The 17,480-nt window shown below is 47.9% G+C and overlaps 1 protein-coding gene across 1 annotated transcript in view; it reads left to right on the top strand.

Annotated features, from left to right (window-relative positions):
* Window positions 1–17,480, top strand: part of SND1 (staphylococcal nuclease and tudor domain containing 1) — a 379,670-nt gene that overhangs the window by 275,779 nt on the left and 86,411 nt on the right. Inside the window, exon 16 of the mRNA XM_010947574.3 lies at window positions 9,328–9,437. Coding sequence (XP_010945876.1) covers window positions 9,328–9,437 — 110 coding nt within the window. The remainder of the gene's footprint in view (window positions 1–9,327; window positions 9,438–17,480) is intronic.

The following is a 17,480-nucleotide window of genomic DNA, read 5'->3' as shown; positions in this document are numbered from 1 at the left end:
TCATTGTTTTCAGATCTTGGTCTGAAATGTGGAGAATCATGTGGTTATTCTGACGCTAGCCCGATTGTTTTCTGCTGCACCAGCTCCACCTGAAAAAGCTTTTCTCCCTTTGGGAAATGACTCTTTGGTGTCTAAAGCCAGTAATAAGTCAAGTTTGGTGAAGCCACTTCTGCACACTGCCTGGCTGGCCAGACTGAGAGCAAGAAATCCCACATAAGGTCTCTCAGCCATCCCTTCCTTGTCTCCTCCTTGGAAGGCAGTCAGTGATTGAATGTTTAACACTCACTCGCCTTAAAGCCCCAGAAAGAAGAGTAACTCAATTTCCCTGTGAGTGCACCAAGTGTTAACTAGAATGCATTCAGGAACCAGGAATAGGGGGACATTGCTTATTACGTTTGCTGCATCTGTTTTTGCTAGGTTTTCTCCTCTCTGGCGTTTGTTTAGCAGTTACTTACTGTTGGCCAGATACTATGAGAGAACCAGTGTACCCCTTACCTCAAATAACTGCAGGGGGGTCCACCATTGACCCCCTAACGACTGGAGATGAGACTTGAGACGTCACCCCTCTCCTGTTGTGCTTGTACCCAAGACACTGAAGTCGTGTTCGAAGCCAAGCACCGGACCTCCATTCCCTAGACGCTGTCTTTCATTAAAGGGAGCCGCAGTCCCCGTCACATTGTGAGGACTGGGATCTTACTGCTCCTGTTCCCAATTAACTTCAGCTTCTGGTCTTTCCGTATTTGATGCACACATGACCAAATCGGAGCAACCTAATAAAAGTCTCCCCTATACAATTGGAACTATGAACTAAAAACAGCTTCAGTCTCGGCTCTTGCCCAGTTCCGACTCCCTGACTACAGTTACCTGAGGAGTTTGATCCCTTTAATTAGGATTCCTTCCTTCCTTCTTTTATCCCTTTATTCTCATCACTGAAAGAGCCTTAGCAGTGACATGTTCCAAAATTGGCCCAGAAGATGCTACCTCCCCCGAGGTAACAAAATAACAGTTTAGAGAACAAGGGAGAGAGTAAAGAATTTGAGGCAGTACAAAATCCTTGTTTTACTTCTGACCCTTTTAATACAAATTGAGGCCTTATACTGTATAGAACTCATAACTCTTAGGAACCAACTGGTCTGCCATTTGCCTTGCTCTCTGGGCCATTTGGGGGACATGAAAATGAAGGACCAGCTGGTCCTAAGTGGGACAGTTTGCAGTTCTTGGTTGTTAACTGATTCATTGACAACATTTGCAGCTTAAGATCTCCAAGTGATTCAGCTTTAAAGCTTATGAGAGAGGACCAGGAGCAAGCTTTTCGTACATGAGGTGTGTTACATTTCTGAGATCCAACAACGTGAAGCGGTTGGGCTTTGCATGTAGAGCCAGGTGCTAACCACGTTCCTATCTGCCTCTGCGTGTTGTGCCAACAGCTTGAGTCCTGGGTGGTGTTCTTGCTGCTTAGGGCAAGAGTAGAGAAGTGAGAGAGTGTTAACTTTTCTTGGGCTATATGCAGAGTTAAATGTCTTGCTCTCTATGTGAAGTGGGGTTTTTAAGATTTTGTTTTGTTTCTCGTTGGGGAGAAGGATGGCAGGGGAAAGTATAGAAATGGAGCTAATTGAATCTGGGGGTAAAAATGTCTGCTGGGAGTCTGTGAATTATAAATTGGCCAGCTGCAGCAGCAGGAACTCAAGCAAAGGTATTGGAGAGCAGTCAGTGTGACAGGAAGCTTATTTTGGAGTTCCTTCTGTCCCTTGCCTTGTCCTTGACGTTTACTCCAGGGAACTGTATATATGGAAAGAAGGGAGAGGTGGCCATGGTTTCTTATGTTGGAAACTTACACTGTCCCTTTCCCAGCTGTCTGTCCCCTGGCCCTCCTTAGCTCCACTCTGCCTGCTAGCCAGACACGTGCCACATGCTGGCAGATAAAGCCTGTTTTTGTTCTGAAAGCCACACCAGAACTGCCATTTTGTCTTCTCTGTGGTTTGATGAAAAATTGTGTTAAAGTTTCAGGGAGAGGTATTTAAAGCAGAGGGATTTTGAGTTGAATATTATTTAAGAAGTCTTTCCCTAAATATAGAAAAAAAAAATCGCAGTTCCCTGGTCTGGGCTCGTTTCATGGAAGCAGAGGGGTGGGCTTCGTGGCCACCTTCCAGCTTTAGGATCGAGTAACTGCCTTTTCATTGCCATTGGGAAACTTATTTATAACCCCATAGTCATCTCCACACTAAGTTTTTCCGATACTTCATCCAGATTTTCTTTCCCCTAATAATTACACCCCCTATTTTCAGACTAAGTGTTTTCCCTCCTTTTTGTGTTTACACCTTTCAAATATTTGCAGATTGTTATCATGTCACCCTCTTAGTCACCACTTAGCCGAGCTGTACAGATTTAGCACCTTTTATCTTTCCTTTCAAGGCAGGCCTCCCCGCCCCTGAGTCATTTTCTGCCACTCTCTCTAAGTGAGCTGCGGCTTTCTGCACTTCCATATGGCCGCATGGCTTCCTGGAGCTGAGCATGGGGTCACGAGTGGGAATTATTTCCCCCGTTTGCCGTATTGGAAACAACATGATTGCGGTGCTCCAGCCTCAGGTCTCGCTGACATGGCTGGTCGGTGCTGCCCACTTGTTCTCTGTGTATAAACTGCATTGCCCACGTGTGCAAAGATCGGTGGGCCAAGGGGTGTAGCTGTGCTTGCTTTTTCATCGTTGAAGTACGATGTCACAATGGGGACGTGGGATGCCTGTAGTGAGGGATTCTGTCAGCCCCTCTCCTGGTATTTGCGATAGGTCTACAGCCCTGGCCGTTCATAAGCCATTTCTGTCTGTGTATATACTTCCTTCCAGAAGTATTTTTTTAATGCCTTTGGTGGGGGGTGGAATGCATATTTATTTTTATATTTTGTTATCTTTTAATGGAGGTACTAGAAATTGAACCTAGGACCTCGTACATGCTGAGCACACACTCGACCACTGAGCTACTCCCTACCCCACCTTTCCAGAAGTACTTCTCACAAACGTTCATCCAACATATTTGCTGAGGCTCTACAATGCCATGGTGTGCTAAGCAGTGTTTGGATGCTAAAAATAAAATCTGAGGAAGACACAGTACTCACCCTAAGAAACAATTTTTAGTTTTATTTGGGTTGGAAATACTGGATTCTCACATAGCTCGCTTGTGGTGGCAGTTGGGGAGAGAGCAAATTTATGGGAATACCCTTGAAACTCTTAAACAGGATCCAAGGCGAGGTCAGATCCCACAGGTCCTGGAACCCGGAGGGTGATAGTGGGTTGGAGGTGGTTCTAAGGACATCCTGGCAGATCTCCAGTGTTAGCGCTCCAATGATGACGCAGCATACTCCCCTCCCTCCCCCTGCTCCGGATGGGCTAATGTGCACACTGCCCAGTCCAGAGCCCAGAAGGAATCTTTCTCACCTGTTACCATTCATATCTCTTTAGATAGAGCTTTTCTCCCACTGCCAGCCTGACTATAAACGGCCGCCCTTGAATCCAGTGCAGCAGTAGCTCCACCCGCCTTCCCTCCCTCCCTGATTTCTCACCGTCTGCTCTGACCTCCATCTCCAACTTGTGGTGAGAGGAGAGGACAGAAGGCAGGGTCACGTGCTGGAAAACATAGCTGCCTGAGGCTGACCCTTAGCAAGGGACGTGGCAGTGGTGAGCCCCGTGATTGACTTGTCCCGTGCATCCTACCAACCGTCTCCTAGACACTGATGCATCCTCCTGACAGAACCCAGTTCTCACATGTTACTTCTTAGCATCCTGCACCCTACAGGCTGAATGGTAAATTCACTCCCCGTAGCATGCTTTTACCCAATGGCAGAGGAAACTAATGTTGTCATGCTAATCATTAGCAGTCTGTCTTTTTCATCATTGAGTTTTCACCTTCCAACGCTGTGTCGAGCCCGGACTAGGCACTGAGACGTATTTGTGAAATGGAGGGAGGGAAGGAAGGTCTACCAAGGGAACTGTGGTATTTTCAAGTATCCTGAGTACCAGAAGGCAAAGGTGAGGTCTGCATGCCTGCTCTGCCCGCCCCTCACGAATGTCCGATGCAGTAACAAGCACACAGTGGACAAGCAATGAGCACCATCAGCTAATCCTTCCAAGTGGTTAACTGTCTCTACTAGAGTTGTGTTTCCTGCAGCTAATGTCTGGTCTCTTGTTTGCTAGACTCAGTGCCATTGGGAAGCGGTCACTTCTGGCCAAGACAGGTTTGCCACACTCCCCTTTCACTCCCAGGAAAGGAGAAAGCAGCCGTGGTCTGAGCCCAGAGGCTTAATTATCATAAAAGTCAGCATACAGTGTAAAATATTCAGAGATACATGACTCTCTCACATAGCCATCAATAGAATCTCTTATACAGACATTATCGTATCATTGAGAAGAATTTGTACTTCTTGTTCCAGAGCTGACTGACCAAAGTGTTGCCGTTAATTGACCTAGTTAGTCAGTGTCTCTAAATGTGTAATTTCTTTGTAACAGAATGCTCTGATAGCCCAGCATTTTACATTTGAAAGGAGGAACCCTGCACTCCAGGAGTCAAGCCTTGGATGGGGAATCTCAAAGGGGCATAACCCAGATTGAAGGATTTTTATGGCCAGGAGAGGCTGGGGAGCTTCCTTATTTTATAGACAGACAGACCTCGGGGCCTGGAAGGGTTTTATGCTTTGTCAGTGGCTGAGTAGAAACCAGAAATGGTTGTAAGTAGTGACAGATTTTCTCTTTCTAAACCATACGAAACCAGGAAAATTGTCTTTTTTGTGTCTAATAATCTTGACCAACCATCATATCCCAGGAAGCATAGAAAAGATGTGAAAAACAATGGGTTTTACGTAGCCAGGTCGGTCTTGTAGGGCTTGTAAGAGGTCCCAGGGCCTATGGAGCAGATGGGGGTGTGTGTCTTGCCTGCCTTTTCTGTGTCTGCCGGTGGCCAAGTCAGCTGAGAAGCCCCCACAGGGCCTCTCCATTCTGGCACTCTCCTCTCCCTCCCCCAAATATAGGGAAGGAAATGTTCAAGAATATGGGTTTGGGCGTTTTCGTTGTTGTTTTGTTTGTTTGTTTTCTAAAATGCTTTTCATCTGTGAATGGCTTGTCAGTGTCAGGTAAGCCTGGCAGTTGACCTGCACCTGTACGTTGGAAGCACAGCGCGCCTAACCTGTCCTTATCAGCAGGCAGCGCGCGCCTGGGTGTTATCAGAAGGCAGCGATTAGTGGTAATACACACAATCCAGAATGGTGGAGTCTTCCCCGCCTTGCTGCAGGGGCGTCTGGAAGCCCAGTGGCAGCTCACATCATGTTCACCTTCCTGGGATTCTTCTTTGCTGCCTGTGGACCTGCCTAGCCTGGCAACTGCAGCCCCCAGTTTACTTTCAGAGAACCCAATTTTCTTCCCCTTGATCCGTTTTCTTTAACTTTTTCTTTTGTAAATCCATCATTGTTGGTCACAAAGTGCCCCCCCCCCGCCCCCGGGACACCAGCCCAGTGCCGGCAGCGGTCATGGGAGTCGGGGCACCACGAACTGGGTTTCCTTACTAACCAGGCTCTTAGGAAAAGAGGACGCAGTGGGACTCTCCTTGCTAATGGCTCGTCCTTCACCTATTTCAGTCTGAAAACGTTGAACTCTCCAAGAGGGCCGTCAGGGGCCCTCCCCCCACCCATCGCCCCCAGCCTCTGTCTTCACACTTCAGTCTGCACCAGTGTTCTCCAAGCAGTGGGCTTTGCCCCACCAGAGGTCTTCAGTTAATTCATTGTCGTAACCATAGATTTTTTTCGTTAATGAAATAGGGCAGAAGGGAGACAGGGAGTATCACATGCAGTCACGATTCACCACTGTTCTGTGCAAACTTTATTCTATGTTAAGTGTATATACTCATATGTAAGTGTGTGTGGGGGTCATAATAAACATTAAAAGTTTGAAAAACACTCATCTACACAATCCATCTGTATAAGTAGCTTGGCTCATCAAGTTTCTAACACTCAGATATTCTATATTATAAAAACCCTTCCTGCTCTCCTGGCCCCACCTTGGAGCACTGTTCTGATAATAGATTCTGCCTCACCCATCCACCCTGTTTCTGGGTCCCTGTCGTGGTATTCTGCCCAGGGCCCCCTCGTATTGAGGATTTCCCCTGCTGCTCCAGTCCGCCAGTGCCTGGGACTCTTCTGCGTGACAACCCCAGTGCCAGCGGTCCCTCCACTTTACATGCAAACCCCAGCCTGTAGTCCCTGACTCTGCTCACCTACCCACCAAGTAATCAAGTTACCCCAGAGCCCTGCACCTCCTACCTAGTCTCCAGTGTGATTCTGACCCGCTCTGGGTCCAGTGTTGTTCAGCTCCAGAACAGGATGTTTTCTCAGTGACTTCAGCATCTGGCACTACAGTTGAGATTGGCCACTTAGTGGCTTTGTGCTTTGGGGCCTTATGTCAATTCATAGTCAAGGATACTGAGTGAATATTCACCTTTCCCCTCTTGGTTCTCCTAGCACTTGCACCTGGGCTTACCTGTCACCTGCTCCTACTGGCTCTGTTTTTAAGATATAACCCCTCTCTACCCTAGTAAGTGGTGTCAGCCAAGCCATACTTGCTCCTGAGCTGAGTTGTGACCTTGAGACAGGTTTTGACAGGGAAGGGGTTTCTTTAGAGGAGACAGGTCAAAGAGTCGTAAGAGTCAGCACTGTAGAAGAGGAAGTGAATGATAAAAGCAGAGAAAATACTCCTGTTCTCAAGCAACTTTTCTGTTCACTTTCCTTTCTCTTACCTGCCTGCCTGACAGGACTTGATGGGCTTGGATGTGTTTACTTTTTTCATTTAAAGGGCAGGAAAACTACTCCTTCAGCTCCCTCCTCTTGGAGAACTGGAGCCCAGCTCCTGGAAAGTAGAGGAGCAGGGGACAAAGGCTCTCCTTTCCTTTGCATCCACATGGAGTGCATCCACAGCGGACCTGCTCCTGGAAGAGAATCTGAATCCATTTCAGCTCAACTTGTTGAACTCCCCAGGCTCACTGGGCCATCATGCTTCTCAGTGTGATCACTTGGTGGTCTCCTAGGATTCAGAGAGGGCTGCTGGGGATTTCAGAATACCAAGGAAGTGGCAGGAATAGAGTAGGGACATCTGCTCAACTTGGGAGGCTGTCCTCTTAGTGGAAACTCTTTCCCCCAGTCCCAGTGAGTGGCCCTAATCTCCTCCCAGTCCTGGTCCCCAGTTCACAGCAGCAGCACCAACCTCACCCCACTTCTGTCCCATCCACGTGGCTGCTAAGAGTGACTTGTCTTAGCATTATTCGTGTTTCTGCAACTGTGCTTTATCTATGGTTATGTGGCCAGAAAGTTCAATACAGTGGTTTCTCTGACAATTCTATTCCTGCTCAGTTTGCAGATATAAAATGAAGAGTGTTTTTGGCTATTATCATTGTAAAAATCACGGGCTATCTTTCACTCTAGCCCCCATCACTCCTTTCAAGGTTAACCTCAGGCTTTTTGGCTCTATGAGTTTATTGATGTCTTTTTCAAGAATTAGTTCCACTTTTCCCTGACAGCCTGCCACTGAGGTGCTGGGATGGAGTGAGGCAGCCCTGGTGATCTTACCCATGTGACACGTGGGTGGGGCCTTCTCTGTGGAATGGGGAGTTGTAGGTGGGAGAATGGTCCTGGCCACCAGCTCAGGCTGCTCTCCTCCTGCCGTTTCTCTCCTGATGCTGTACTCCCGGTCTAATGTTCTGTTTGATGTCGTGTATTCCTTTTTTGAGGCCTGGAGGCTTGGGGAAAAAGCTCTGTTCTTGAGCTTCTGAAAACCCAGAGTATAAACTGTTACCTCTCCTCTGAGCTTTATGACCTTGAATCGGTGCTGTGGCCAGAAACATGAGCAGCCACCTGGCTTCCTCCATAAGGGATGTACCTTCTGTCCCAGCAGTGGTGGCCCCCCTTCTCCCAGAGGCTCCCGGCAGGTGTTTGCAGTAGCCTAGACGCCCTGCTGCCCCGCCTGCCGCATCTTTTGTAACTTCATCTTAGGCTCTTTGTAAATGCACAGTGTCACCTTCTAGTCCTGCCTTATTGCAGCAGGAGAGACCCGCCATGACTGAGAGACATGGGCACTAAATGCTGGCTCTCCCGTATTTTGATCATTTTCATCTCCTAGGTCTCTAGCCTAGTTCAGGTTTCCGCTTCATGATTACAGCTGCAGTGTGACTGTTTTGAAATACCTGTAAGTCTAATTCAGACATAAAAATGTGACATATTCCGTGCCCTGTCACAGATAACCACTGTTAGTGATAAATATTTGCAAAATGAATGACTGAATCAAAAAAGACCTTAAAGTCCATCTACTTTGGTTAGTGAGCATCTATACTGTGTAAAATACTGTCCTTGGATACATAGGAGTGTAAGTGTGTCCTCAGGAATCTCCCAGGCTCGTTTGTGGAGTAAAAGATGACAGGTTTTGAGTGTGGGTTATTTCTAAGAGTGTTAATGTTAATATTGATACAATAATGAGAGCTAAATGGATTGAACCTTTCCATGTGTCAGGCATGGTTCTAAGTATTTTACATAATAATTTGCCGCAGTTCACCCAACAGCCGTGTGAAGTAATTGTATTAAGCCAATTTTGCCAATAGGATGACTGAGGCTTTGCATGGCTCTGTAATTTGGCCAAGGTCACAAATCTAGTAAGTGATAGTTAGGATGTGAAGCCAGGTCTGTCTCATACTTGATCAGTATTCTGTTTTTTTTTCTGTCTCTCCTTCTGAATGAAAAACTGATGGCACTGCTGTCCCACACATAGCCAGAGGACAGAGGGGGAAGCTTATTTGAAGAGGAAAATGACACTGAGTTAACACTTTTGAATTGGATGTGAAAGTCAGATAGTAAAGAGGAAATGTCTGGGAGTCAGCTGGAATGGCTCTTAGGAGGCGGAATGGCGGAGGATATCAGTATAATTTCGGTAAGAGAGCCATTGACGTAAATGTTCTGTAAAGTGGTAAGGCTCTAAGACTGCCAGCAGCGGGGAGTGCAAGATGAGCATTCAGCCCACCTTGGGTGTATGTGTGCGCATGTTTCCCACGTACCTGTCTGGAACTCCCTGAACTGTTAACAGTTCCCAGGTGCTGTGACTGACATCCCTGCTCGGTAGTTGCTGCTGTGGTCACGTTAGTGTTTCTCACCTCAGGCGAACTGAAACTCCTCTGCTTGTACCACTACAGCTGCCCTGTCTCACGGGGCAGCATTCTGACCTAATGCCTATCTCATTAGAAGTGTCATCCTTGCTGGACACCAGGCCTCGTGGGCCCGTTCTCATCACCAATTCTTTTCTCCCGACACAGGCATCGAATGCCCCAGGGGAGCCCGAAACCTCCCAGGCCTGGTGCAGGAGGGAGAGCCGTTCAGTGAGGAAGCAACGCTTTTCACCAAGGAACTGGTGCTGCAGCGAGAGGTAGGACATCTTTCAGTTGCTTCTTGTATAAGGAGGAGGTAGGACCCGGGCTCACTTGGTCTCATGTTTCTCCGCCGTGTCGGAGACCAGTCTGCCACTCTCCCCGGTGCTCAGCCTCCCACATCCGTGACCCATTCTGTGTCTGCCCACATCCTGTTCCTTGAGCCCTGCTTCACTGGCCAGCCGCCCTCCGGCTGCTCCCCACTGTGGGTGTCCTGGGACGCGTGGTGAACACCAGGCCGGCCCAGCCAGGCCCCTGATGCAGAGAGCCTGCAGCCTGCAGTCTCCTCCTTGGCGAATTAGCCTGAGCTGCCTGCCTCCAGCTGGATTTGGAAGCTTGACTAACCCTGTCAGGGGCCAATTTTCTTTGAACATTTATTTGTATCTTTGAGTAATTGCATTTTCTGTAGCGGGTTTTCTGACTTAATTTAATTGTATTTCTGTTGCTGCCTGTTGGGCTGGCTCTCGCAGGCAGGAGTCGGGCTCCTCAGCTACCATGGTGCCCATCTACCTGCTAATTTTTATCAACCTTCATCACCAGAGCCATCTTCTTTCCAGGAGTATGCCAGTCACTCATCCTGCTAGGTGGGCACAAAAAATGAACAGTGGGGGAGAGTGCTGGGCTGAGGCTTAGGATTTTAGATCTGCCTTTTTCCCTCACTTCTTTTACAATCAAATCCATGGGATACCGCCAGCTTTTATGCAGTATCATAATACACACCGAGTGAAAAAGATGATGGGGGTCTTAGAGGTTATCTCGCTCGTGGGTCTTTGTAGGTTCTTGAGAGCAGGTGTGTGGGCATCTTCGGGATGGTGAGTGATATAGATACCTGGGTATGAGTTCCAGCATCTCTCATTTTTATCTGAATGGCCAGTGAATATGTTAGGGGAGGGACTTAACCCCCCCAATTGTCTTATCAGTCTCATGTTGCCCTGTATTTTGTTTGTGGTAAGATGCATTTGTTGGTAAAGAAGAAACCCTTATGTTGGCATGCAGGGTGTCTTCCCTCCACCCCCACATTTTGTAACTGCACAACTAGGTTGAATTGTTAACAGTTAAAGATAACCTCCCGCTGGAGAGGTATTTCCAGAATCCAAGCACTCCCGTTGTCTGTCAGTAGCTGTTGAAATTTTTGACGTGGCACAAGAATTAGGTTGAAGGGGTAGATATTTTAGAGTTTCCCTCTGTGTAATAATCCTTTGGGTAATGAACCACAGAGCAGTTTCATGTTGGAAAAGGCAGGTGAGTCCACTCAAGGTCATGCTCCAGAGGGAGCAGGAATAGATGTTTGTCTGTTTGTCGTGCTTCGGGTGGAGGGAGGAAAGCCTGTCGTTGGGCTGCCTCAGACCTTCGTTAGTAACATCCTCATCACTTCCGACCTAAACCACATTTCTGTTTTGCCTCAGATTTCTCACCATAGTCCTCTCCCCGTTGTTTCACTTCTCCTGAAGCCTCTTTCCCTTCCTCTTACAACTCTTGTTTCCCCAGCCACTTTTCTTTCTGACTATGTGTCTCGCCCACTGGTATCCAGAAGCACAAGGGAGTCAAAGAGAATACTGACCACTGAAAGGAGTGAGTGGCCCAAAGCTCTTTTACTCTCGCATGGTTATTATGACCGTACCTTTGTCTGTGTATTTGCTGATATTTGATTGTTGAAAAAGAAAAAGCTTTCCCCATCTTCTCTGACGCCCCTGGCATGTGAGTAAGTCTGCAGATCCTTAGTCTAATCCAAACTTGATATTTATCTTTCTTGGTTGTAGTGTCCTGATCTCTCGTGGCTGTAAGTTGGGGCCTCTTGATAAAGAACTTTTCTGCATTTTTTTAGCTACTTATATGATTACTTAGGCTGACTGTTTTGAAAGGTCTTTATCCAGAGGAAGGATGAGTCTGGCCTAGACAAAGGATAACGTGGGATTTTGACTCTAGGAACCAGTTACAGCCTATTTTCCTGGGCATTTCCCTTCATATAATGTATGAAAACGCTTTTCTGAACAGTGTAGAAATGGAGAGGTTTTGTTCTGTTACAGGTTTATTACTTAACTTTTACCTGTGTCACACCTTCATTTTCATTCCTGAAGTTGCCTTCTTCCCCCTACCCCTAAGGACTGGTACTCAGGTGCAGAGGTCCTTCCCACCCTTTGGAGAAAGGACAGTGCGGTCACGTGGGCCCACAGCTTCCCACCTCACAGAGCTCTTACCTTCAGGGCAGGCTCCGTGTGGGGTGCCGCCAGAGAGCCCTGCTGGGGCCGGGCCGCTGCTGAGATGGCTGCAGGCGAGCAGGTCTTCTTTCCTTGTGCCTGTTCCCTTGATAATCAGGTTGCGCTCAGGTCCTCATGTGTTGTGAAGATGTGAGTGTCCCTGACCCTATCCCGTCCCTCCTCTTGAAATTTTTTCTTCTTATTTTTGACCAGGATTTCTCTACCCCCTCTTTTCCCAGTAACTGCTTTTCCCAGTGACTATAAATCTGCTATATCATACAGAAAAGGAGAAACACACAGATCTCATGATTTCACGGCACCTCCTGCGTCCCTTGTGTGACCCCCCATAGGTATCTCCATCAAGTTGGACTCAGGAACCCATAGGCTGACTTGAAGAGGACTATGTAATGGACACTGTCCCTAGGTCAGCCCCTGCTGGGGAGCAGGCAGAAAGCTGGGGCACAGGACACCTGGCTCAGAAAACTGACTCCCTGTTTATGAAGTGCGTCGTCTCAGCTTTGGGTAGATGGAGCAGGAATTGCTGCCTGCGTCTTTCTCTGTTTTGGGTGAAGACAGACTTGTAGTCTTTCCACCCCACGTCCTCACGTGGAGCCTGCACTGCCTCACACGAGACTCTTTCCATTGCACGTGGGCCCCGTGATCTGGAGACCTGAGAGCCTTGCTTGCAGAAATGTGTTTTACAGTGACACTGGTCTGGACAGAGCGCCTGACGTTTCTGACCATCACTCAGCTCATTTTCCTGAGTGTCTCCCCTGCCACCTTTCATTGCCTCTCTTCTTTTTCTCCCTCTTGCTCCATGGTCCTAGTCCTCAGCCATTGGTTCCCGTTGGCTTTTGTTCCTTTCCCTGAGTCAGGAGTCTGGGAGGACTGTTCCAGGTCAGTGGTCTTGGTGTTCTGGTGGTGCTGCCAGCTTCAGGGCGAGAACAGTAAGCTAGACACCATGTTGTTACCTGATTCTCTTTGTGACCTTGAAGGCCAAAGCAACCAGAGAACTCACAGAGGACTCCAACAGTTCTTCCCAGCCTCACTCAGTTGGTATGTAGCCACATTGGGCAAATCCACCCAACTGCCAGTTTTTGTAAATAAAGCTTTATTGAAACACAGCCACACTAACCTTTTCATGTACTGTCTATGGCTCCTTTCATGTTATAACTGCAGAGTTGAGCAGTTACAACAGGATATATGGCTCACAAAGCCTAAAACATTTACTGTCTTGTTATCAAAAATGTTTGCTGACCCTGCTGTGCAGGGTTTGCCGAGTTGGGTTTAAATGGCCCGGTACAGCCCTGAAAATGAGTCTGTCCTTGTGTCCCCTGCCTTTGAGTCTGGGTTACTTCTGGACCACAGAACGTGAGATCATTGTGTCCCATTGGATGGCATGTGCTTGGTGATGCCCCCTTTTCCAGGCACCCCACCCCTGCCCCCCATACAGCTGCCTCTTTCAGGCAATTCCTTGCCACCCTGACAAGGAGAGGAAGATGTGGTGTAATCTCCCAGATGGGGAATTGTGTCCGTTGCTGGCATCTTCCCAGAAGTAGTGGTGAGGAAGAGCATTAGCTAACCGGCTTAAAAGTGCAAACTCCGAGATTTTCACACTCCAGTTATCATGTGGTCCTGGGTAAGTGATTCCTTCCTGCCCTGGCATTCCTGTCTAAAACATTGATCCAGCGATCCCAAGCCACCCTCTTCCTTTTTGAGGCCCTTCCCATGAATAAAACATTGTTTGGGGATCTCTGCACACCATCGTGTCGGAGGGCCAGCTAGCCAGCACTCACTCCCTGACCAGCTGCTGCCCCTACGGCGCTGTGGTCACTGTTAGGACAACCTGCGCTTTCAGAGAGGGGGCCCTAAGGTATTATTAAAAGATCAGGGCTGCCACTGAACCCTCTTCCCAGTCCCAGGCTGTAGCCTCGAGGTGCTGTTCCTTGGGGTGAGGGGCAGGGTGTATGGAGATTTGCGGATCATTTACAAGGCCTTCCTCAATGACCCCTTTGTCCTCTCTGAGATCGCCAAAATTGCCCTCTGCTGCTGCCTGGAAAATGACATCCTCGTGCTGGACAGCAAGCTGAAAACTCCGGCTGCTGCCCTGACCTATTTCCCTTCTTCCTGCTGGCATCAGAAGGGAGGATGTCCCCCTGGGGAGCTCATTCTGCAGGCTACAGTGGCCAAGGCACAGCCCTGGATTCCCTTCCTCCCACTACCCCTGCTTTTCTAAAAACAAAAATGCATAAAAGCATCACAAGCAACTGTTGTGGTTTGAAGAACAAGTATTTATGTTTCAAAGAAAAATGGACTTAGCAGTCAATAGCGATGTATATTTATGGAGGGGGTTGGAAGGGAAGTAGTTCCTTCTCCTTTGTTTTAGCACCAAGTGTGCTGTGTCTTGTCTGAAAAAGAAATTGGTCTAAGCAGTCACTGTTGATCTAAATCTGTTTTCCCCCATGCCCTCTGTCTTACCCCCCAAGTGCAGCGGCACATACCCTCACCCTTCCCACTCCCATCTGTCTGTGTGGGCCCCTTCCCTGTCCAGGAGACACGTGGGAGGAGGCATAGTGGCCAAGTTGTATCTCTGGATCAAAGCGATGAGGGTAGTTCGAACCCCAGGGAAGTCCCTCAGGGTGGAGGACCCCCACTGCTCCCTAACGCTCCATCAGTGCCATTCCCCCGGTAGCCCTCGCTGAGCTGGGAATAATAACCCACTGGAAATGCAAGCCAGCTGTCCAGCGATGTTTGCACAGAAACACCCTGGTCTAGATTATCTCTGCCACTGTCCAGGAAGAGGGGATGCCATACAGCCAGCTTTCTGAGTGGCTCTCCTGTCCCATGAGGTCTTAAGGCTATTCGAGGGCTAAGGCTTTTCTCACCTCCCCACACATGCTTGACAGCTCATCACCCACCAGTGGTCTTTCAATCTGTTTTCCATTTAAGGCTATTTTCTTTGAAGGGGGCTCTGGTAAAGACTTTGTCTTAATAGTGATCAAACTTTCATTTTATATAGCATTTTCTGGTGTAAGAGTGCTTTCACACATACAGTATTTTGTTTTAATCTCACAGTAAACGTATAAGAGAAATATTATCCCCTGTTTTACAGTTTTGGAATCTAAGATGCAGAGTGAACTGCCTCTATTCACAAAGCTTATTGTAGAATAAGTCCCCAAACCCAAATGTCTGCATTCCCAATCAGGCGCTTTTTCTCCTAGAATTTTGCCAGTTTTGCTATTAGTAGGTGGTCATTCTTTTTAGCCATGTTGTGTATTTCTCAACCCTTCAGTATCTGGAACGAATGAATTAGTAAAGGATCTCCCTGGAGGTCCAGCACTGACTCAGTGGGCAGTTCCTGCTGAGGGTGGTTCTGGGAGCTCATGAGACTGCGGAGGGCTCTGAGGAGGCTGCTCATACCATGCCTCCCCGAAGTATTTACTCTCCTCTTGTCAGGCTTCTTAGATCTTTTGACTTCCTGATTCCTCTCTAACTTACCTGGCTTCATTTCAGTTTGATCATGTATATCCACATCTCTGTCACTAATTTTCCTTAAACTCCCCGTTGCCTCTGGGATAAAGACCAGTCTCCTGGGTTTATGTATATCCTTGACTACCTCTCAACTTCGAAAATCGCCACTACTCATTTCATTGCCTGTACGTGATCAGAAGGGACCTTATTGAACTCAAAATTCTCCATTCATAACTTTCCACTCCATTTTTCCCATCCCTTACCCCACATCAGCTTACTGTCTCTACCCAGTATATAAACCATTCCCCTCCTGTGCTCTCTGTTCTTCCCTGTCCTTCAAGATGCACCTCCTCCTCCAGGAAGCCCTTCCTGGATCTCTCAGGCTGGGAGAGATGACCTTCCTTCAGTCTCAAACGCCTTGTGCATACATGCATCTGTCATGTACTGGCCAACGAGGTTGAAGGCATCTGTCTGTGTTGGCTTCCCCACTAGATTGGTAGCTCCTCCAGGACAAGAAGCATGCTTTTGTCTTTGTGTTCTCTGTATTCTGCCTAGTGTGTGAGAGCTATGCAATAGATAGATACTCATTAAATCAACTGATTGATTCCCTGTGACCTAATTCTAGAGATCGGGAAGAAGGCCTGTTCTTGTCTTACAGTTTTGGAAAAGTTCTCTAAGCTCAGCCTTTGTGGGGCAGGGAGGAAGTCTTTGGAATATTGAGGCTGGACACACAGCTGTTAATTGATGAACTTCTCGTTGAAAAAGCCAATTACTAAGACCTGATTGTATGCTTACTATGGGACCCTGACCTCCCTGGGTCTCCTCACCATTCAGGTGGGTTATGAGATAATGGTATTTGAGTGTTTTGAAAAACTTTCAATGTTCAACTAGGAAACATTGGTGTCCCTTCACCACTCTCCTGGTACAGGCTACTTGTCTCTTTCCCTCCCTTGTCATTTACCATCCTCTGCTTTGTTGATCTAACTATTAAATGAGGTGAAGGATTTACTTTGAAGTTCAAATTCCTGTTCAGTGGTGGGCTTTAAGCACCGAGTGAATACTAGGCTGTTATCTGCCCACGTACAGGCCCTTGGTTACAGGCTTCCTAACCCTTGCCAAGTAGCTCTAAAAGCTCTGGAAGGAGGGCCCTCAATTCCTGTTCTAGCCCCTAAATGAAAGTGGCATCAAAATGATAAGGTGAGGTCAAAATGAAGAATGTCACATTGCCCTTTGTTCCCCTTCCCTTGGCTGCTGGGTCTCCCCTGTCGGCTTTTAAACTCCTTGGGAGCCAGTCGCCGGTCGCCCTTCCCGAGCAAGCTCAGCAGCGTGCGCTGACGGGAGCCAGCGGAGTGCTGGCTCCAGTGGGATTCCTCTCGGCAAAGCTGCTGGCTCAGCTGGCCGTTGTCTGCTCCCCTATTCTTCTGCTTGGAACTTTCATAGCCAGTCAGGCAGAGAATTGCATCCATTCTTCTGAAATAGCTGCTGGGCCTAATTCTTCACTGGCTTGGCCAAGATCTTATTACCTGTAATTATATCATACAGCCTGACTGGTCCAGGTTTGATAGGCCTCACAGCCCTCCAGAGGCTAATGTTCACATCCCAGGCTGGCTGCTGGGATCCGGAGCAGAATAAGGTTTAGGGCCACAAGAGATTTGGCCTCCTTGGGGCATAGAGGATGTAAGGTCTCGAGGATGTAATTCTGTCCAGAGAAGGAAATCCTTTTCAGTGGAGGGATTCTTCCTTTCCCTGGGGAATTGGTCCCACTACTGTAAACTCTTCCTTAAGAGACTTGAGTGTTTTCCCTGACAGTTCAATCTGGTTCTTCTTACTATTTCTACCAGTAAAAGGAAATTAGACGTGTAGTCATTTCTTCCACAAGTAGATGCCTTGGCGATGCCAAGACAGTCCCTGGCACTGATTTTTCCTTTCCATCTCCAGTTCTAACCACATGAGTCCCAGGATAGAGCTGTGAAAGGCTCAAACCTGACTTCCTCTTGCATCTTTCTGCTAGAATGGTCCACGGTACTTACTTGGAACCTTATCTAAATTGAGGCCTGGAAATGAGTATAGTGGGCAGGGTTTGCCATTGGAGAATGCATTTACTGGTTCACGAACAGATTGTCACTACAAACGTAAGGTCGTGAAAATCCTTCAGACAGAGCCTTGCCAAGCAGCACCCCTGCCTCCTCTGGTGTTTGATACTGTCTGCCTGCCTGACATAAAACAGTGCTCTTTATGAACCATCCCTGTGGAAACCGGCTATTGCCAGGCACGTTCGGCCTCCCGGTCTCCCTTCTGTAGAGCTGCAGAGAGCCTCTGACCCGAACAGATGGAGAATTGCCATCAGGAGGTGAGAGAGAGCGCTGGACTCCT

This window comes from Camelus bactrianus, chromosome 7 (assembly GCF_048773025.1).
Source record: "Camelus bactrianus isolate YW-2024 breed Bactrian camel chromosome 7, ASM4877302v1, whole genome shotgun sequence".
Lineage (NCBI taxonomy): Eukaryota > Metazoa > Chordata > Mammalia > Artiodactyla > Camelidae > Camelus > Camelus bactrianus.
Note: the sequence above shows the minus strand (reverse complement) of the source record. Positions and strands in the feature narration are given on the sequence as shown.